Source organism: Lipotes vexillifer, unplaced genomic scaffold (genome assembly GCF_000442215.2).
Source record: "Lipotes vexillifer unplaced genomic scaffold, Lipotes_vexillifer_v1.1 scaffold4, whole genome shotgun sequence".
In the NCBI taxonomy this organism is placed as follows: domain Eukaryota; kingdom Metazoa; phylum Chordata; class Mammalia; order Artiodactyla; family Lipotidae; genus Lipotes; species Lipotes vexillifer.
This window is the reverse complement of record NW_006785876.1, coordinates 4,234,791-4,254,210: the sequence shown is the minus strand read 5'-3', so window position 1 is coordinate 4,254,210 and position 19,420 is coordinate 4,234,791. Positions and strand designations below refer to the sequence as shown.

Below are 19,420 nucleotides of genomic sequence, written 5' to 3'. Positions count from 1 at the left end.
CGGAGGACTGGCCCCTTCATGAGCTGTGACTCTGAGGCCCCTGCTCCTACTAGTGAGTTAACAGGGGTCCCAGGCTAGGGGACGCATCATGGGCAGCTCCCAGAGCAGCTCCCTGCAGCTTGGGCCATCTGCACCCTTCCCAAGGCCCTGAGTCTTCAGGCTCCGGGCTTACTGAGATCAGGAGTGAGAGGCTGCCTGGACTGCACTCTGCAAGTATGGCGTTGCTGAAAGTCAAATTTGACCAGAAGAAGCGCGTCAAGTTGGCCCAAGGGCTCTGGCTCATGAACTGGCTCTCCGTGTTGGCTGGTATCATCATCTTCGGCTTAGGGCTGTTCCTAAAGATTGAACTCAGGAAGCGGAGCGATATGATGGACAATTCCGAGAGCCATTTTGTGCCCAATTCCTTGATAGGGATGGGGGTGCTGTCCTGTGTCTTCAATTCTCTGGCGGGTAAAATCTGCTATGACGCCTTGGACCCTGCCAAGTACGCCAAGTGGAAGCCCTGGCTGAAGCCATACCTGGCCGTGTGTGTCGTCTTCAACATTGTCCTCTTCCTGGTGGCCCTCTGCTGCTTCCTCCTGCGGGGCTCCCTGGAGAGCACGCTGGCCCACGGGCTCAAGAATGGCATGAAGTTCTACCGGGACACAGACACCCCAGGCAGGTGTTTCATGAAGAAGACCATCGACACGCTGCAAATTGAGTTCAAGTGCTGTGGCAACAACGGCTTTCGGGACTGGTTTGAGATTCAGTGGATCAGCAACCGCTATCTGGACTTTTCCTCCAAAGAAGTCAAAGAGTGAGTAGCCTCCAGTCCTGGGGTCAGAGTGATATGGGGACACGGAGACACGAGCCTGTGACTCCCCCTGTCCAGTGCCTTTTCCTCCCCATTGGGTGCTCTGTGTGCACAACTTATTACTGCGTGTGAGGGTGTATTTGGTTGGACCATATGGAACTGTCAATATTCTATCATTTTTGAGTGATAAAAATAGCAACTTCATATGGTTCAACCTAATGTTTGGCTAAGATGGGAGGAAAGTGTCAAGTTATAGAAACTATTTGAATGGGGGTCACCAGGGGGAGACCCAGCCAGGACCGTGTGTCTGCTTCATTCGGGAGGAGGGAATTCATGGATCACATATACTGAGACTTTATCTGGCTGCTTGACTCATTCACTCAAAGTGAATGCATTCGGTCCTAAAAGCATAAATTTCTGGGTTGGTTCCCTTGTTTTCCAACCTTTCAACCCTGAGCAACCATTCTCAAGGTGTTTGTCCTTGGATACGGTGGAAAGAGCGGAGGATGGGGCAGTCAGGGGGTCTAGGCTGTAGTTTTGTCTCTGTTGTTAATTAGATGGTGATCTTGGATAAGTCATTTGATGCCCTGGGCCTTTGCTTGCCCATCTTTTAAAGGAAGGCACCAGAATACACAACTTTGGAGGTCACCTCCTAGCTCTGTCTAGAGCCTGGCATACAACAGGTGCTCAATAAATGCCTGCTGGTGTTTACTACTTAAATCATGATAGTGCAACTCGATAAAGTGTTTCTAAAGTGTTCTTGGCATGTGTAAAAATAAAATCCTGAGCGGCGGATGTAGGGAGGTGTTGGTGAGAAAGAGAATCTCACCCTTTGTGCTGATGCCAGCATACCCCTTCCCAGAGACCTACCATTGCGGGTCTTGAGTCGTTTTCCAGGGAAAGGTCAGCCTGTCCAGAGCCAGTGGCTCTCCCTCACCTCTTCCTTCTGTCCAACTCTACCCATTCCCTGCCTGAGGCTAGGGCTTCAATTGTTCATCCAGCTGGTTTATCCTCTGAGTGAGGCTGGTGAGTCCAAGGGGACATGTACCCTGAGCGCTGGGCACACTGGCATCAGGACATGGTTGAAGCCCAGACAACACCGGTGAACCCCAGATGGCTTAGCTTAGCTGCTCCTCAGATGGAAGCGAAGTCAGATTGAAGGTCACTGCTTGAGATTGTATTTTCTCTGTGGGTGGGGATTACTGCTACAAATCCCTTGTCAAGGAGGCTTGTAAACTACTCTGCCCTTCCTAGGGGACAGCTCCGCAGGGACAGCACAAAGTGGCATGATTTATATGAGTTGCCCTAGGAGGGTGTGAAGCCAGAGGGACAAGCAGGATTCCTGGGGATGGGGAGAGTGGGGGGAGCAGAAGCTGAGGTAAGAACTAGCCTTTGTGATGGACGGGAAGGGGCTTCTCATCTTCTCCTCTGTCATTTTCCTTGATCGTCTTCTGCAGAGTCAGTCCTTGATGAGACTTACAAGATCTCTCTGTGATCCCCAAATCCCCATCTGTCCCAGGTTGGAGAAATGCTCCAGGCTGCTCCACTCCCAATGGTCGGCATATCCAAATTTTCAGGCAAACATTAAACTTGATCAAAATTACCTCAATGCCCCATACCAACTTATTGGTGTGAAACAATCTTAACTCCATTTGGAGTTTGGAAAAAATTTTCTCTGCTACACACACACACACACACACACACACACACACACACACACACACACAAATATGGTCACAACATTAAGAGGAACTGAGCATCCCTAACTGAGCCTGGCACTTGTGAGCTTGGACAAGCATGGAGGGATGGCTGGTTTTTGGAGATTTCTCAGGGGAACATTTAAGGTCAACAGCTGGTTCCTGAAGGCTCCTAATCTAAACATGGAGATCAGGTGGGAACAATTCAAGATATTTTACAAGAATTTACAAGCCTTTGACCGCACCCCACCCCCACCCCAGCCTGCCCTGTTGCTAAGTTGCTGGGTCTTTGGGGAGGAAAAAGGCCCTTATTTGGTGTGCACAAAACCTCTCCTGGGGGGTTTGTATTTTTGTTGTTTTTATTGTTAATCTCTATTTTGTGGATGAGAAATCTGAACCTCAGAGAGCTTAAGGGATGTTCCTAAAATCTCATAGCAGGAAGTGGCAAGCTGGGGTTGGGGGTGTGGGGCAAATTTTTGGAAAAACCAACCAACCAGCTTTATGGAGATATATTCCACACACCATACAACTCACCCATTTCAAGTGTGCAATCCAACGGTTTTTAGTACATTCACAGAGTTGTGCAACCAATACTGAGGTTGATTTTAGAATGTGTTCACCACCTCACAGAGAAACACTGCACCCTTCAGTGTTCACTCCAGTCTCCCCTGCCCCCAGGCCCAAGTAATCACTACTCTACTTTCTGTCTCTATAGGCTTCCCTGTTCTGGACATTTCATTTGAATGGAATCATATAATATTTGTCCTTTGGGGTCTGGCTTCTTTGGTTTAGCATACCGTTTTCCAATTTCATCCATGTTGCAGCACGCATCAGCACTCATTCCTTCTTCTTTTGGGATGGTATCCCACTGTAGGGAGTGCCAGGTTTTGATTCTGCTCTTTCCACTCTGCCTCATACAGATTCGGTGTTAGATGAGTGCTTGTTCTCTGACAGCTGAAACCTGGGGGGTGTTGGAGTGGGGAGGGGCCTCAGGTCTTCCCTCTTCCTCTCTCTGTCTTGCTCTCTTCTTCCTCCTCCAGAGGGACAGTGGAAGGTGTGGGCAGATAAGATACAAGCTCGACAAACACCTGTGGATCGTGATGGGATTCTGGTCCTTCTGTGCCAGGGTCTCAGATCATCATGAGGACCCACAGAAGCCAGAACTGCTCCCCGCCCCCACCCCCGCGGCCCAGGCTCTTCGTGGGCTGTGGCACGTGGGGCCATGCTGTGCTCCATCCTCCTGCATCTGTGTTTCCCTTCTCACTCCCTCCCCAGCCTGGTGGTCCTGGGGTGGGGGTGGGCGGGGACACTCTGTTATAACTAGGGGAGGCCCTCAGAGGGAGGAGTCCAGGAATGCAGCCTCCCTCAGTGACTCAGTCTTCAAAGCAAGATATTGGGATATAGATTTGTGATTCTTAACCACCAGAGCTGCTTTTTTTTTTTTTTCATTTTCAACTTTTATTATGGAAGATTTCATGCATTCACAAAAGTAGAGATTGTAACAAATCCCCATGTACCCTCGCTCCCCCATAACATTTTCCCCCTTCTGAGTATTAAGAAGCAAATCCAGGGCATTGTTTCCTCTTACCTGTAAACACTTGAGGAGGAATTTCTAACAGATAAAGAAGGTTTGCTTTATTGCCTTTTTAACAGAAGCACAATATTAATAATGCCTACTGACATTACTATCGTCTAATACCCAGCCTGTGTTCAATATTCTCTGATTGTCTCAAGATGTCTTTTACAGGTGGTTTATTCAAATCAGGATCTAAACCAGACTTTGCATTTGGTTGTTTGGTCTCCTAAGTCTCTTACTCTAAATAGTTACCTTTTCATGCCATGTGCGCCTTGGAGGAAGTCGGCCATTTGTCCTGCAGAATTTCCCACATTCTGGGGTTGGGCCATTGTAGCCAATTGCTGTCTTCTAATGTGTTCTTCTGTATTTCCCTGTAAACCAGTAGTCAGGGCTGAGGTGTGGCTGGATTCAGGTTCAGTTTTGGCAAAAGCATCCCCTAGGGTGCTGCTATGGGTAACTTACGGCATCACACCAGGAGGCACCTGAGGTCTTCAGCCAGTTTATAACAATTCCTTTAAAGTTTCCTCCTGTTTTCAGGATGAGCTGAGCTTCAGTGTCTTGGGGTGAAAGACAGAGCATGAAGCAGCTCAGGGGTCTTGGCACTGTCAGCCTGAAGGAGCTGTCAGCCAGGAAAGCCCGGCCTGGGGCCCTCAGTCTGAGAAAGAAGCTGGCACTAAGCTCTCTCACTTTACTGTCCTTCCCACGGAACCCACAGGCTATGACACCTGTTCCCTCTTCCTAAACAGTTAATAGATATCTAGAGAATTCTGGACCTTGGCTAGGAGATTCCTGAGGGCAGGGCTGTGTCTCCCCTCAGACTGGGGCTCCCTCAGGTCAGGTCTATTTCTCCCGATAAGACCGGACTCTCTGTTGCCATCTAGATCTCCCGTCGGATTGGTTCTCCCTGAAAGCAGTGCTGTCCCCCTTCAGACTTGGGCTTCTTTAGGGCAGGGCTGGGCCCCCTCCTTCTTGTGTCCTCCATCACCACCTGCAGTTCTTTATATCCAGTGACTACTCAAAAAAGAAATGAAAGAAATACTATTAGTATTTCAAAGAAATACTAATACTGCACTTGTTGTATACCAGGTGCTCTGTGTGTATTATCTCAATTAATCTCCACCACACCCGTCAGAGACTTATATTGTCATTTCTCAGGTGAGAAAACTGAGGCTCACAGAAGTCAAGTGAGTTGCCAAGATTCGACAGGTGTCACTCAGCTGGCATTCGGGTTGGGGATTGACACATTATCAGTTACACTCCTGGCTCCCTCCTCTGCTCATTTCCATATGGCTTTCCTTATTGATTCACCTACTAAATTATGTTGCTTTTTCCAGGAAAACTCCAACATGATGACTTTCCCAAGTCATATGTAGCTTGGCTATGGGAGAGTGGGCTAAAAGAAAGCCTTATCTAAATAAGACCCTTACAAGCCTTGGTGAGCCCTGAGCAGAGATTTGTAGCCTGGGAAATACTCTGATATAAATAGCCAGCTCATCACCTAAGGAGCTCTCCTCTGCCTTTGTCTTAAGAGGGTGAGTGGAGCCTTAATCTGTGGTTGGAACCAGGGCAAGTGCTAAGTCAACAAGACAATGCTTCTGATGAAGAGGGAGGGCTAGTTTCAGAGATGTGGGACCCCAAGAGGTCCTAGGCTGGGGGTCTGGGGGAACCCCAATGTCCACCAAGCCAGGCATACCCTCAGGGTCCCCAGTCTGAGGGAAGACAGAGCCCTGCCTCAGGGAGTATGAGGCAGATCTGTAGGCTTCATCCCACCTTAGGGACACCTGGAGAGTGCATAGGAGAGATGATGCTGAACAAGGAAGGGCTCCTGGGACAGGGAACAGGGGAGAGAACTCACATTTTCCTAGGAAGTTTAGCTAGAAAAGCCAACAGGCAGGAAGGACCTGAGAGGCTCTGAGGGAACTCTGAGGGGAGGGGTGGGCAACTGCTGTGGGCTGGACTTCCACTTACTGTGTAACTTTGTGTGAGGCCCTGCCCGGCTCTGGGCTCCACTTCCTCCTCTGTAGAACAGCCTGGTGGGTTGTAGGGTCCCCCCAAGATGGCCATGAGTGGGGAGGAGCCAGCATTCTCCCAGGGCCTGTGTCAAGTGCATCCTCCTACTGTCTCATTTAAACCTCCCACAGCCCCTGAGAGGGGGTGTGATTATCGTGTCTCACAGAAGTCCACAGCTCACAAATGCATATTTGAGACTCAAAGGCCAGCTCTCTGTGCTCTACCCACTCCGTTCCATGGGGACACTGGGAATGGCCCAGGTGGGACATTGTGCAGGTGGGAGCGGGCTCCAGGGACAGCCTGCAGGTCAGGAAGAGGGACGAACAGTGTTTGCATTTGGGGATCAGGCCTGCTGGGGTTGGTCCTAGGGGTAGGAGACTACGTCTGCTCAGCCCTGGGCGGGGCTGGCTGGCCCCTCAGGAGGGGGGGTAGGAGCCCCAAGCTGAAGGGCCTCTGCTCCAGTCCTCCCACTGGGACCACCCAGGACCACCCCGGCCAGCGGAACCAGGTGCCGTGCGGGGCTGTGCAGGGAGAGCTGCTCCCATGGCGCTCGGTGCAGTTGAGCTTCAGCAGCAGCCACTCCCGTCATTGGACAGATGTCTCACAGCCCCTGCCTCAGGCTGGCATTGAGCTCTGCCCTTGCAATCTTTTTTTTTTTTAATTTTTAAAAAATATTTTATTTATTCATTCATTTTTGGCTGCATTGAGTGTTGCTGTGCGTGGGTTTTCTCTAGTTGTGGCGAGTCGGCTTCTCATTGCGGTGGCTTCTTTTGTTGAGGAGCATGGGCTCTAGGCGCACAGGCTTCAGTAGTTGTGGCATGTGGGCTCAGTAGTTGTGGCTCATGGGTCTAGAGCGCAGGCTCAGTAGTTGTGGCGCATGGACTTAGTCGCTCCGTGGCAATGTGGGATCTTCCTGGACCAGGGCTCGAACCCATGTCCCCTGCATTGGCAGGCGGATTCTTAACCACTGCGCCACCAGGGAAGTCCCTGCCCTTGCAGTCTTGGTCACAGAAGGCACTCTTCTCCACAGCTGGCAGAGGCCACACCACCCACGCACAAGAGACTATTCCCCAGCGGTGTCATGTGGTCTGTTCCACTGTCACAGCTGCTCCCCGACGACACACAGAGCTCACGTGAAGTCTCTTGTTCTGTCACCCTTCCCAGCCCTAGCCCAGGAGTCCACATTTCTTACACACTTAGTACGTACCAAGCACTCTTCTTAGCCTCTTTACGTGGATCCCTTCATACAACTCTTATGTCAACTCCATTTTACAGATTAGTAAGCTGAGGCCTGGCGAGGTTAAGGAATTTTTCCAGAGGGATGCACCAGGAGTAAACTCAGGCTGTCCTGCTCTTATCATGGCCCTAGTCCTGGACCACCTGTGCATCCAGGGCCAGCTGTTCTCTGGGCAGTGGGTTCTGTCCATGAAACAGAGGGCAGGGACTACAGGGAGTGTGGAAATATGGTCTCCATAACCCAGGCGAGGACTGTTCTGGAACCAAGGAGGCCACATTTTTCAGAGCCTTCCTCAGGTCTTACACTGATCAGCAGACAGTTCACTGAAAAGAAACCACAAATGGATCTTAAACACATCAAAAGATACTTAACTTCACTTATAATGAGAAAAACAGAAATCAAAACAACTCTGAGATATTATTTTTCATCTGTCAGGTTGGCAAAGATCAAAAACAGGACTTATGTGGGTGCGGCTGGTGTGGGTGTGACTGTACAACCCCCGAGAGGAGAAATATGGCAGAGCTCGGGTGCAATCACACGTGGACCCTTTGATTCAGAGATGCCTCTTCTAGGAATTGATCCTCTAGATATATTCCCAATATGCAAAATGACCCATGTCCATGTTTGTATCAACAAGTCACTGGGGGGACTTCCCTGGTGGCACAGTGGTTAAGAATCCCCCTGCCAATGCAGGGGACACGGGTTTGAGCCCTGGCCCGGGAAGATCCCACATGCCATGGAGCAACTAAGCCCGTGCACCACATCTACTGAGCCCACACGTCGCAACTACTGAAGCCCGCGCGCCTAGAGCCTGTGCTCTGCAGCAAGAGAAGCCACCGCAATGAGAAGCCCACGCACCGCAACGAAGAGTAGCCCCCACTCGCCACAACTAGAGAAAGCCCACATGCAGCAACAAAAACCCAATGCAGCCAAAAATAAATAAATAAATAAATAAATAAGTTAAAAATGGAAAAAGAAAAAAAGAAAAATAACAAGACACTGGGAAAATCCCAAATGTCCATCAATAGGAAATGGATAGTACCCTATGGGCCACCTGCACAAGGGGGACACCATGCACCTCATTAAAACCTGGAGAACACTCTCCATTTGACAGATATAAAAAGAGCTCGCGGGGGTTTCCCTGGTGGCGCAGTGGTTGAGAGTCCGCCTGCTGATGCAGGGGACGCGGGTTCGGCCCCGGGGGGAAAAAAAAAAGTCTCTAAGTATTGCTAAGGGAAAAAAAATGATTCAAGACAGTGTGTATATAATGCTACCATTTGGATAAACAAACAAACATACAGGAAGAATAAGAACTCTGCAAAATCTGAGCTTGCTTATCCATGCTTGAAGCTTCTGTGAAAGGATAGACAGAGCTGGCCACAGTGAGGGAACTTGGGGGCCAAGGGACAAGAATGAGTGGGAGACTTTTTTGTATTGAGGGGATTTTAGTTAGAAGTTGAACATTTATTTTTAAGAGTATAATTAATTACCATTTCAATGAACACTGTTGGAAACAATTTCTATTATGAACAATTACATGCTCCCTATTCTTGTGCTGTAAAAATCTGCTGCTATTATGTAATGCATTGTTCATGTGCAACTTAAAAAAAAACTTTTTTACTCAAGATAACACGTACACAGTCAAGGGTGCAAATCTTAAGTGTGCAGCTCCATGAATTTTTTTTTTTTTTTTAATTTTTGGCTGCACCATGTGCCTTGTGGGGTCTTAGTTTCCTGACCAGGGATTGAACCTGTGTCCTTGGCAGTGAAAGTGTGGAGTCCTAACAACTGGACCGCCAGGGAATTCCCTCCATTAATTTTGACACGTAAAGTTGCCTGGGTAACCACGAGCAGGTGAGATGGAACATACCCAGCCTGCCTGATGGGGAGGGAGTGAATTTTCATTATAACGATGGCTGCCCCTTTTGAATTTTGAACCTGCATGAATGTATGGTGTGCTCTAACCAAATATATGTATAAGTAGAGAGATGCAAGAGTTGTGCAAGTTGCATCCTTCAGGTGAGTACGGAGCTCCCACCCAGCTGGGGGCAGAGGTCAGTGTGTATGGAGAGCAAGCCATGGGCAAAGACCCATTCTCTGCTCCTGCAAAGGCCCAGGGACAGAGCAGGCCTTCTGGAAACATCTGTTGAGCAGAAGTGATCTGGCCAGAGGGGACCTTGGTCCCCAGTGATCTGTAAGGAGGAGATGAGGTTGGGGAGGGGGCTGGGTGCTAAAGCTGATGGTCATGAATGCTAGGCAGTCTTGTCTCAACAGTCACCATGTGTCCTGCTACTCTTCCTACCAACTTGGCACGGACCCAAGAAATCATTGCATGCCAGGGCCTGGCAGCACACAGAGTGGTTGACTTTTTAAAAAAATAAATCTTTATTTTGCAGTTTACAATGCAGTACTCCACAGACTGGTGTTAAATGTTGTCTACAGTGCAACATCCATGTTCCAACACACCTAATAATTGCCAGGAGTACAGTGCTCTTGTCGATCTTGTATTCAGTCAGGTTAAAACAATGGGCAATAAAAGAATGAACACGTTTCTCATGTGTGTGACTCACTCTTGTCTAAATGTCCCAATTTGTGACTTCTTTACTATCTACACTGCTAGTTATCCAGGATCCTGAAGAAATCCTGAACCTCTAATAGGCCATCCTCTGGCAAATCAGTGCGGTGAACAGCATCCTGGATCTCAGTTTTACCAAAGATTGCTCAGAGGCTTCCAGGATGTAAATGCCAGGCAGTTTCAGGATCAGCAGGTCCACAGAATTCTTGAAATGTCATTGTTAGGTTTTGTTGAATCCCCATTGCTCCACAAGGGCTAGAATACATATGTTCCTTATTTACTTGCCTCTTGGTTTATCATCTATCTTAACCCTCTAAACATAAGCTCCAGGAAGGCTGGGGCATTGGCTCTCTAGGGTCACTGCTCCATCTTCAGCACCTAGAACAGTGGCTGGCGCATAGTCGGTGTACAGTAAATATTTCTCAAGACGGCAAATGAATGAATGAATATTCCAGATTTTCAGAGGTGGGGGATGGGAGGAGTTGGCCCCTGGTGAGAAGTTCAAGAAGCTGGTCTTAAGCCGTCTGTTTCTCCTCCAGTCGCATCAAGAGCAACGTGGATGGGCGGTACCTGGTGGATGGAGTCCCCTTCAGCTGCTGCAACCCCAACTCGCCACGGCCCTGTATCCAGTACCAGCTCACCAACAACTCTGCACACTACAGCTATGACCACCAGACGGAGGAGCTCAACCTGTGGGTGCGCGGCTGCAGGGCCGCCCTGCTGAGCTACTACAGCAACCTCATGAATTCCGTGGGCGCTGTGACGCTCCTCGTCTGGCTTTTTGAGGTAGGCCCTGGGCTGGTGGGGGGCAGGGCAAGAGGGAGCCACCTGCCCCATTGGGACTTGATGGGGTGGAGCTGGGCCTGGGTCTCCCTCCTGGGAACCAGCCCTCTGCCCGCCATGCAGGCAGGCCCAGGCTTGAATACCAGCACCTCTATTTTTTGTTTCTGTCCCGTCACTTAAAAAAAAGAATTTGTTGAGTTGAAATTCACAGCACATAAAATTAACCATTTTAAAGTGAACAATTTGGTGGCATTTGGTACAATCACAATGTTCTGTGACTACCACCTCTACCTTGTTCCAAAATACTTCCATTGCCCCCCCAAAAAACCTCATACCCATTAAGCAGTCAGTCCCCCTCCTCCCCTCCCCCTAAGCCCCTGGCAACCACCAATCTGTGTTCTGTCCTTGTGGATTTATCTATTCTGGACATTTCATATAAAAGGAATCATATAATATGTGACCTTTTAGGTCTGGCTTCTTTCACTTTGCATGTTTCAGAGGTTTATCCTGTGTCTCCACTTTTTGAGTCTAAGGACTCGGAAAGTTATTTAACATCTCTGTTATAGGGGGCTGCCAGCATTTAGCTTTGGAACTGTTGGGAGGCAACAGGAGATACAGGCACATCAAAGTGTTCAGTCAATGCTTTGTGCTTCTCTTGAGATTCTGGTAGCAATTTACCTGGCATTCTAATTATTGTAGGTTCATCTTATCTCATCTGTTAGGTTTAACTCCTCTCTGTAGCTGCAGGTCTTGGGATATAGCAAAAGCCCTCATTCATTCGTTTACTGAAGAAATAGTTCTCAAAAACCTACGAGTGCTGGGCGCTGTCCTGGGTGCTGAATGAGAGCCCACTGTCAGCGAGGGGTAAACCAAGGTGGCACAGAGAGTGACTCATGGGCTCATGCTTTGAGCTGACAGCAGAAACCCAAACTCCAAAACGTAAATGTACAAAACCAGAAACATTAGGTGGGGAAACTTTGCCCATCAGAGAAGATTCACTGAAAGGTTCCCTTAAATAAGTCAATCTTTAGTGCTATGGAAATTCACACATAGCTGGGCTCTCAGCTGAGACGCACCACTTCTAACTTACCACATCACACCAGAAGGACTGTACTGCCTGTTGAGGGGGTGAGACGGGGAGGAAGGCCTTCATTTTACATTAAGGCAAACGCAGGCATATTCATGATGATTTATTAGTCACCAGCTCCTTGAGGCAGAGTCTTGGGAATATGTGGGTAGAATAAGGAGAGAAGCTTACTGCTAGAAGGTTAGAAGTTTGCATCCCTTGAAAACACATGAAAAGAAGACTGAAAGGATAAATGAAGTCAGTGGGAAAATGGAGTTCCATTGGCTGCCTCTCAGTTTACCCACCTTTCCAGGAACCTAGTGACCGCTTAAGGAGAGGAACTGTTCACTGGGAACAGGGAGTTTTAATCCCCTTTCACTTTTCCCCTGAGGCTTTTAGTGGGCAGGGCTCTGTGACGGGCACAAGGGGGGCTGATAAGATTCTGCCCTCAGCCTTGCCCTCCTGGGTCTCACAATCCATGAGTCCACATCAGACTCATGAACCAAAGGGAGTACCATTACCTAGCGCAAAATTCATAGTGCAACAGGGGGCCTTCTTGAGGAAAGCAGGAAGGAATCAGAGTGGGTACACGCACACCAGGAGGACTTCCCAGGAGGTGAGTCTTTCCACTGTAAAAATATCTTATTAAACTTTCAGTCAACAATAACAATAACCTAAAACTATTAGTTACTATTATCATCTACTGCTGTAATTATAAAATGCTCCCAGAGCATTCATTCAACAGATGTTTACTGAGGCCCTACCACCACTGGGTGCTGCTGTAGGGGCTGCGACAGCAGGTGAACAAGATGCATCAAGGCCACCCCTGCCCTCAGGGGGTGGATGTTCTCCATTAGTGGGCCTAGGCCTCTCACAGAGTTTTGCTATACCATCAAAGGAAGACTGTAAGACAGCAAACCAGGAATTTGTGTAGAAACAAGTGGCTAACACAATACAGGGTTAGAAAAATGGAAAGAGTACTTACCATGCTCACTAATAACCAACTACAGCTGATATTCCTATTCATCCTTGCTGTGCACCAGGTGCCATGCTCTACACACACTGAAGCGTCACAGCACATGCCCATGGAGCAGGCGGTACTTCAGCTGAAAATCTGCAAACCAGATGAGTAAACTGAGGTTTCCTGGTCACACGGCCGGCTAAGTGCCAGGGCTGAGGTTTGAACCCAGGCATTCTGGCACCAGAGTCTGCTGCAGTGACTTCCAGTGAGCAAATCCAAACAAATCACCCACTCATGCTCTAGTACCAAAATAACAGAAGTAGAGGGAAACCGTATATCACTATTGTTTGCAGAAAAGGAGATGACTTTTTAATTCTGTCCAGCAAATAGTTGCTGAGCACCCGCTATGTGCCTAGCAACGTGCCAGGAACGGGGTGGGGGTGCGGGTGGACACAGAGAGAAGGAGCCCAGGATTAATGCCCCCAGGAAGCGGGAGACCTGATGGCAAGGAGGGGAGAATTCATGTGCAGGGGCACCCATAATGTTCTAAGTAGAGAAAACAGCAAATGGTAAAACTGGAGAGGAGAAAGGCTGGGTGTGGGCAGGATCCAAAGAAACCCAGGGTGACTGGAAAGGGAGGAGAATGGGGTCTGAGATGAGGCAGATCGCGAGCACCCAGGCCTGGCTGGGGCGGGCAGAGCCTCGCCAACCCAGCCCCAACAGAAGCTTGTTTGAAGGGCTCCCAGGATGAGCAGGCTGGTGGCTGCCATGGTTTCCTGGTAACCCCTGCCCCAGTTACTTCTCCCAGATCTCCTCTAAGTCTCCTCTCCCTACACCAGGTGACCATCACCATCGGGCTGCGCTACTTGCACACGGCGCTGGAAGGCGTGGCCAACCCCGAAGACCCCGAGCGCGAGAGTGAGGGCTGGCTTCTGGAGAAGAGCATTCCGGAGACCTGGAAGGCCTTTCTGGAGAGCGTGAAGAAGCTGGGCAAGGGTAACCAGGTGGAAGCCGAGGGTGTGGATGCAGGCCAGGCCCCAGAGGCTGGCTGACGGTCGCGGGAGCCCCTCCCCTCTGAACACTGAAAAGTAGTGGACTCCAGGAAACGCGGATACCCCCCTGATCCAATCTGAATCTCCCAAGGAGGGTGGCCGTCTCACAGAGACTCTTCTGGATGGTGGGATTTAAAATTCAGGGTCCCTAAAAACTTTCGTTGAATGACTGTCTCAAAATGTGAGTGAATGAGTCCCACTCAGGCTCACTGCCCTAGGACACACCCTCATGGTGGACTCAGGGGGGCCTCTCAGTGGATGACTCCTCATGGCACAGGAATTCAGTTCCACCCTGAGGCTACTGGCTACACCTGAGGGCTGCTCCCTTTTTATGAGTGGGCTCTTACGTTGGGCTCCAAGTTGCTTCATTCTATATCCAAAGTGTCACTTGATGCATAAGCTTAAGAGTCTGAAAAATGTACTGGCCATGCTGTCATGTTTTTCAAATGCGAAGATTGACACATCAGCCATTTTATTTAATTACAGAAGGTGAGGGACAGTTACACTTTTCTAAGAGTAATGGTCTCTCCAGAGCACTGAGGGCTCAAAAGAGGAATTCTCAATCATGAGGCAAGAGAACTTAAAGAGAGGGGATTACGTCCCTCAGCAAAAATACAGCTTTTGTGTCACCTTCACAAGCCCTCAGTCACTTGGCCAGGAGTGAGCCACGGGCTGAGGGAGTTGGGTTGTAGGCATGTTCTGGCTAAATTGCTGGGTGACCTCCTTTGGCTCATCTATGGAAGCACTGGGTTAGACGGCTGCCCTTCTGTGGAAGAGGAGCAACAATCAGACAAGAGTCCACCCTTTGGAGACCAGGCCTCACCTCCTGGGATGCCCACACAGGTGCCGTGACAGGCCCCACGGACAACACTGTCTACAGTGGAGGACAGAGTCCTCTGCGAGCTTCGTCCTGCTTCTTGCCCCAGATACCCATCCTGCAAAACGATATTTCCCGAATGCCTCCGCATTAAAGAAGATTCTTTGAGACAGCTCATCTTCCCATGCTAGCAACTGCAAAAGAAGTTTTTACTTCCTTCTGGAAAAAGAGAGAAAGGAAGCTTTCAGGGGAAGGAGGGAATGATTTCACTGCTGTCCTAGGAGTTTTCAGTGTGGAAAAATTAAGACTTCTGGTGCTGCCTGGGGTATGTTCTGGGGCTCTAATTCTCTCAGGCTTAAGACCAGATCAAAGATGTTTGGACATTCTGTCAGATTTTGGTCCCAGGTTTAATTCAATTCGACTTCTGACTGTGGAGACCAAGGAATGACCCACATGGACAACACTGAGGGAGTCAGCCCCTCTGATGAGGGTCCCGGAGCTCTCCCCTCCCAGGAGCGCTGAGAACCATCAAGAAAATGCTGCTCTAGGCCCACACGTATAACGATGCTGTTGACAGCTGTACAATAGACGTTAAAAATTATATTGTATGAAAATCACTTTTGTTAAGTGCCCGTCTTAAAGGTATGTGCTACATGTATGTAGCACAGGATCCCTGATTCTTGCTAACATTTGTTAACAAAACCAAACCAAACCTGACACTGAAAGGTAGCACTGCTAATGATCACGGCAGCTGTTTCAACAGCGTGGGTGTCACCTCTCTCCCTCTCGCTCTTATCTGCAAGAACAGGGACTATTAGGTTATCCAAATAATCTCAACATTTGCTAGAATTTGGACCAGAGCTGAGTTCAATATTTTAGTATGTGGAATCTTAATGTAGTGATTTAAGCAAAAATTCCATTTTCTATCCCCCCTGCTCTGGTCAGAATCTGAGAGCTGTTGGGAGGATCAAGGGGAAAATGATCCCACAATAAACACCGCCAGTTGGTTCAGAGCAGACTGTGCAGGGGGCCTGGAGCTAGCGTACTGAATTAAGAACATGCAGATTATGACCCGCTGAATGAGGGGGCACTAAACCACCCACACAGGGTTGGCAGGTAGCTCCCTCAGCATCCCAGCTCCCACTCTGGGGAAGTGAAAACCCCAGGGTTGTTTTGATCAAAGGCAGTTTCAAGGCACTCATACAAAGGGAGTAAATTCACAAGGTCTATTACTCACAGGTCCCAGAACAGAAGCGAGGGGTTGTGTGTGCACTGAGCCAGTGGAAGGGGGGTCCTCCATTCCAGGTCTTGAGAGCAGGAGACAGAGAGCAGGGTAGCAAGCACCTATTACTTAAGAGGTGGTTGGGACGGGCTCCACTCTTAAGTGGTTATTTTGAAACGTGCTTTGGGAAAAGCAAAGCAGGAATTCCAGGGATGGGAAACCTAAGCTCAGGTCCTTATCTAAATGTCCTGAGCAGGGCTGTCACACTGTAAATGCTCAGGCAGCAACTCACAATAGCTCTTTTCTCATTACACAGACAGGGTGGGCTGCATTCTCAGTCTTCTCAGGTAGCCAGGTAGTTGCTAGAGGAAGCTGCCCATCACATTTGGTCATCTACCAGTGCCTAGCAAGACTGGGACCAGGTTTTTCCTTATGTCTAACCTCAGTCCTTCTTTGGGCCAATGTAGGTTCATTTCTCCCAAGGGACTCAGCCAGCTTTTCAAGTCCTGTCAGCCCCGCCCTGGGGAAGGGTGAGAGGTAAAGACAGTGCCTTAGAGCTTTTATTTCTGGAACAATTACTCCATAGTGAAGCAGTAATAGCTACTTATTCCCAACATTTAGGAAGATAAGTGTCCTAGTGTCTGCAGCCTCAGCTCAAGAGCCCACAGCCTCTTGCAACATTTTCAAGCCCAGGACTGAGCCACCAGCCAATAAACCCTTAGTAACCTCAATTCAGGTTAATAAGATTAGGGGCTTGCTCCGCACACTCCCCCGCCTCCCCTCGTCTGGGCACCTGTAATGCTAGGTCAGCAGGTTTGCAGCTTAGCCAGGGGCTGGGGTGGGGAGGCGGGCACTATGACAATTATGGTCTCTGACCTGCTACTACATAAAAAAAAAAAAAGGCTCCTGATGTCAGTGTGGCAAGCCAGCAGCACCGTGTGTTAAGGACTAGGAATGTGGGGGAATAACACGGAGGTTCAGGGGGAGAGCGGATGCCCTCTTGGTGTTCAGAGGACATGAGACTGGCTGGAAGGGAGGAAATATCAGCCCTTAACTCCTGATGGCCTTATATCTGGTCCTTCAAATCAGAGGATGCATATAAGTAAGCAGCAAAGTCAGTGTGAGGATGGTGTAGAGTGGATTAAGATATGAGTCAACTCCTAGCTATTTGCCTGACGGGAATGAAAACTTAGGTCCATACAAAAACCTATAACAGGATTGTTTGTCATGGTTCTATTCATAACCACCCAAAACTGCCCAAATGTCTTTTACCTGGTGAGTGGGTATACATCTGCACAATGGAACACGATTCAGCAACCGATTCAGCAACCAAAAGGAACATGGACGGCTCTCAAATGCATCAGTCTTCTTAGAGAGAAGCCAGACTCAAAACTCTACATATATGATATATTTATATAACATTCTGGAAGAGGCAAGACAAAGGGACAGAAAAAAATTAGTGGTTGTCAAGGGTCAGGATGGGGGGAGAAGGTGCCCACAAAAGGGCATGAAAGAACTTCCTGGGTGATGGAATTATTCTATTCTTGAGTGTGGCTTGTTAAAACAACTGTATGCATTTGTCAAAATGCATAAAACCATCCACTAGAAAGGATGAATTTTACTATTTGGAAAATAAACATCAATAAACCTGACTCAAAAAACAAAAGCAGGGACAAAGCAAGGAAGGAGCATGTCAGAGGGAATTAATGAGTCCTGGAGCTGATGACAGTAGGACCAGGGAAGGTAGTAAGCTAGCTAGGAGCAGCATTAATGACCAGGAGACAGAGAAACCTAGTGTTTTTAGTTTGATGCTTTCCTTTTAAGAGGATTTTCAAGAGCACAGCAAACTTTCATAGGCAATGACTCCCTTGCAAATATAGGATGTAGCTTCCTTCGTACACGTGTCTTTTCTAAGCAGAAAGTGTCTGGGGAGTGTGTTAGAACAGGGACCTGGAGATCACTACGTAAGGACAAGCAAGAAGAGTATAACCCTTCTTGGAGGAAATGACTTGGAGCTGGGAGAGACTTCGAGTGCCCTGTTTTCCCAGTGATTTGAGGTCCACAGTGGTTCAGAAAGGTCACAAGCTGTCATAGTCAGTGAATATGAAACTTAATCAGCTGAAATGATGATCAAGCTTTCTTCAGAAGGTCAAGATCGTTTGGCCAACAGCCATAACTGACACTAATAATATAAGCATCTTAAATTTCAAGCTAATACAGGTGTCCCACTTTATCTATAGCAAGGTGACATGTGGAACACCTCCACTGCATTTAACTGTGTGAAACAAAACAGGAAGAAAATGTAGGCAGATGCAAAGTAATGTCAACACCTAAAGCATTTATTTGGATATCTTTAAACTTTTTACATATGCTACATTCCAAATTTTACAAGTTGTCCACAGATAATAAAGTTATAGCCAATTTTTTAAACAGATATGATTTTCCCTGATATGGAAAGCATGTTATATAAACATTTCTACAATAAACATAATACAAGTGGAACAAATCATAAGACTAAGATGATTCGTTAGTTAGGGAAGACAATTAGATTAATGATACACACACCAGAAGATAAAAGGGCGCATGTGTTGCTATCTCATGTAAATTCATCTTCTCTCAGACTCCCTGACATTCTCAGAGAATAGAATCCAGGGACACCCTCTGCTAACAACAGGCTTACATGAAATCAGCTCTGAAAGCTGAAGTATTGTTATGATTTGGTGAACATGTTTATAAATTCAACTACAGAGGGAGAAACCTGGTCTTATCATTCTAAATTTAAGCTTGGTTAACAACTGGAGAAAAGCCAAAAGAAGCTGAACTTAAAAGCTAAAGGAATGAGGATGTGATAAAGGCCAAAATAAACATTAAAATCACGACGCCATCCACAGCCCATACCACCAGATCTTATGAATGGAAGGAAGGCCAGAAAAGGGGGGTGAGTGCTGTGTTCTAAAGCAGATTTTCTTCCTCTTGGGTGAGAAGCGCCTCCTCTCAGATGGGTGACTCAGTCCCAGCCAAGAAGGGTCAAGGTCCTCCTTTCAGAGGAAGGAAGGGGTTCTTCACACACCACCCTGGAGAAGCAGTGAGTGTGGCTTCTACATCTCCACTTACTTTAGCTGAAAGTCTGGATTTCCAACCTTCCTCCTGGGTGTACCGTGGAGTGTGCAAAGCTGAGCAGGATGGAACTTTTAGATGCAGAGTTCAAAGAAAACTGAGTGAAAGGGTTATTTTCATTGGCTAAAAAAAATCCAAGAGCTTCTAATTATTCATTTATCCCTTAGCCTCACCTCAGAGAAGCTCTGTATTTATTCTTCCACCAAATCTGCCATCACTCTCCATGTACCCAAGCTCTCAGCACATGTGTATCACACAAGAGTGGTACATGGCATGTCATGGTTATAAACTATTTTACTAAGCGGCTATCATTCTAGGAAGGCACCTCTTAGTAAGAACAATAAGGTTTAAAAATAATAAAAAGCCTGGGCGCACAGGTGTCCCAGAAATGTACTAAGTGAGCCAGCAGGTAAACAGCAATTCATCTATTCCAGGAAATGCTGGAAGGGGTGGGGCTGAGGGAATTTTAAAACACTGAATTCTCATTTTTTTGCTAGTGTTTGATCTAGATGTA

General features: G+C 48.0%; 1 protein-coding gene across 1 annotated transcript; it reads left to right on the top strand.

The window, feature by feature from the left end:
- Positions 1-200: 200 nt before the first annotated feature.
- PRPH2 (peripherin 2) lies at positions 201-14,015 on the top strand. Its single transcript, XM_007458220.1, has 3 exons — positions 201-796; positions 10,428-10,674; positions 13,538-14,015. The coding sequence occupies exons 1-3, from the start codon at positions 216-218 to the stop codon at positions 13,748-13,750; spliced, it is 1,041 nt and encodes a 346-aa protein (XP_007458282.1). The 5' UTR covers positions 201-215; the 3' UTR covers positions 13,751-14,015.
- The last annotated feature ends 5,405 nt before the right edge of the window (positions 14,016-19,420 follow it).

Bases quoted from the DNA above. Each gene is read 5' to 3' on its own strand.
- PRPH2 (XM_007458220.1), top strand. From the start codon at position 216: ATGGCGTTGCTGAAAGTCAAATTTGACCAGAAGAAGCGCGTCAAGTTG. The intron at 797-10,427 runs GTGAGTAGCCTC...TTTCTCCTCCAG, and splicing joins TCCTCCAAAGAAGTCAAAGA to TCGCATCAAGAGCAACGTGG. The intron at 10,675-13,537 runs GTAGGCCCTGGG...TCCCTACACCAG, and splicing joins TCCTCGTCTGGCTTTTTGAG to GTGACCATCACCATCGGGCT.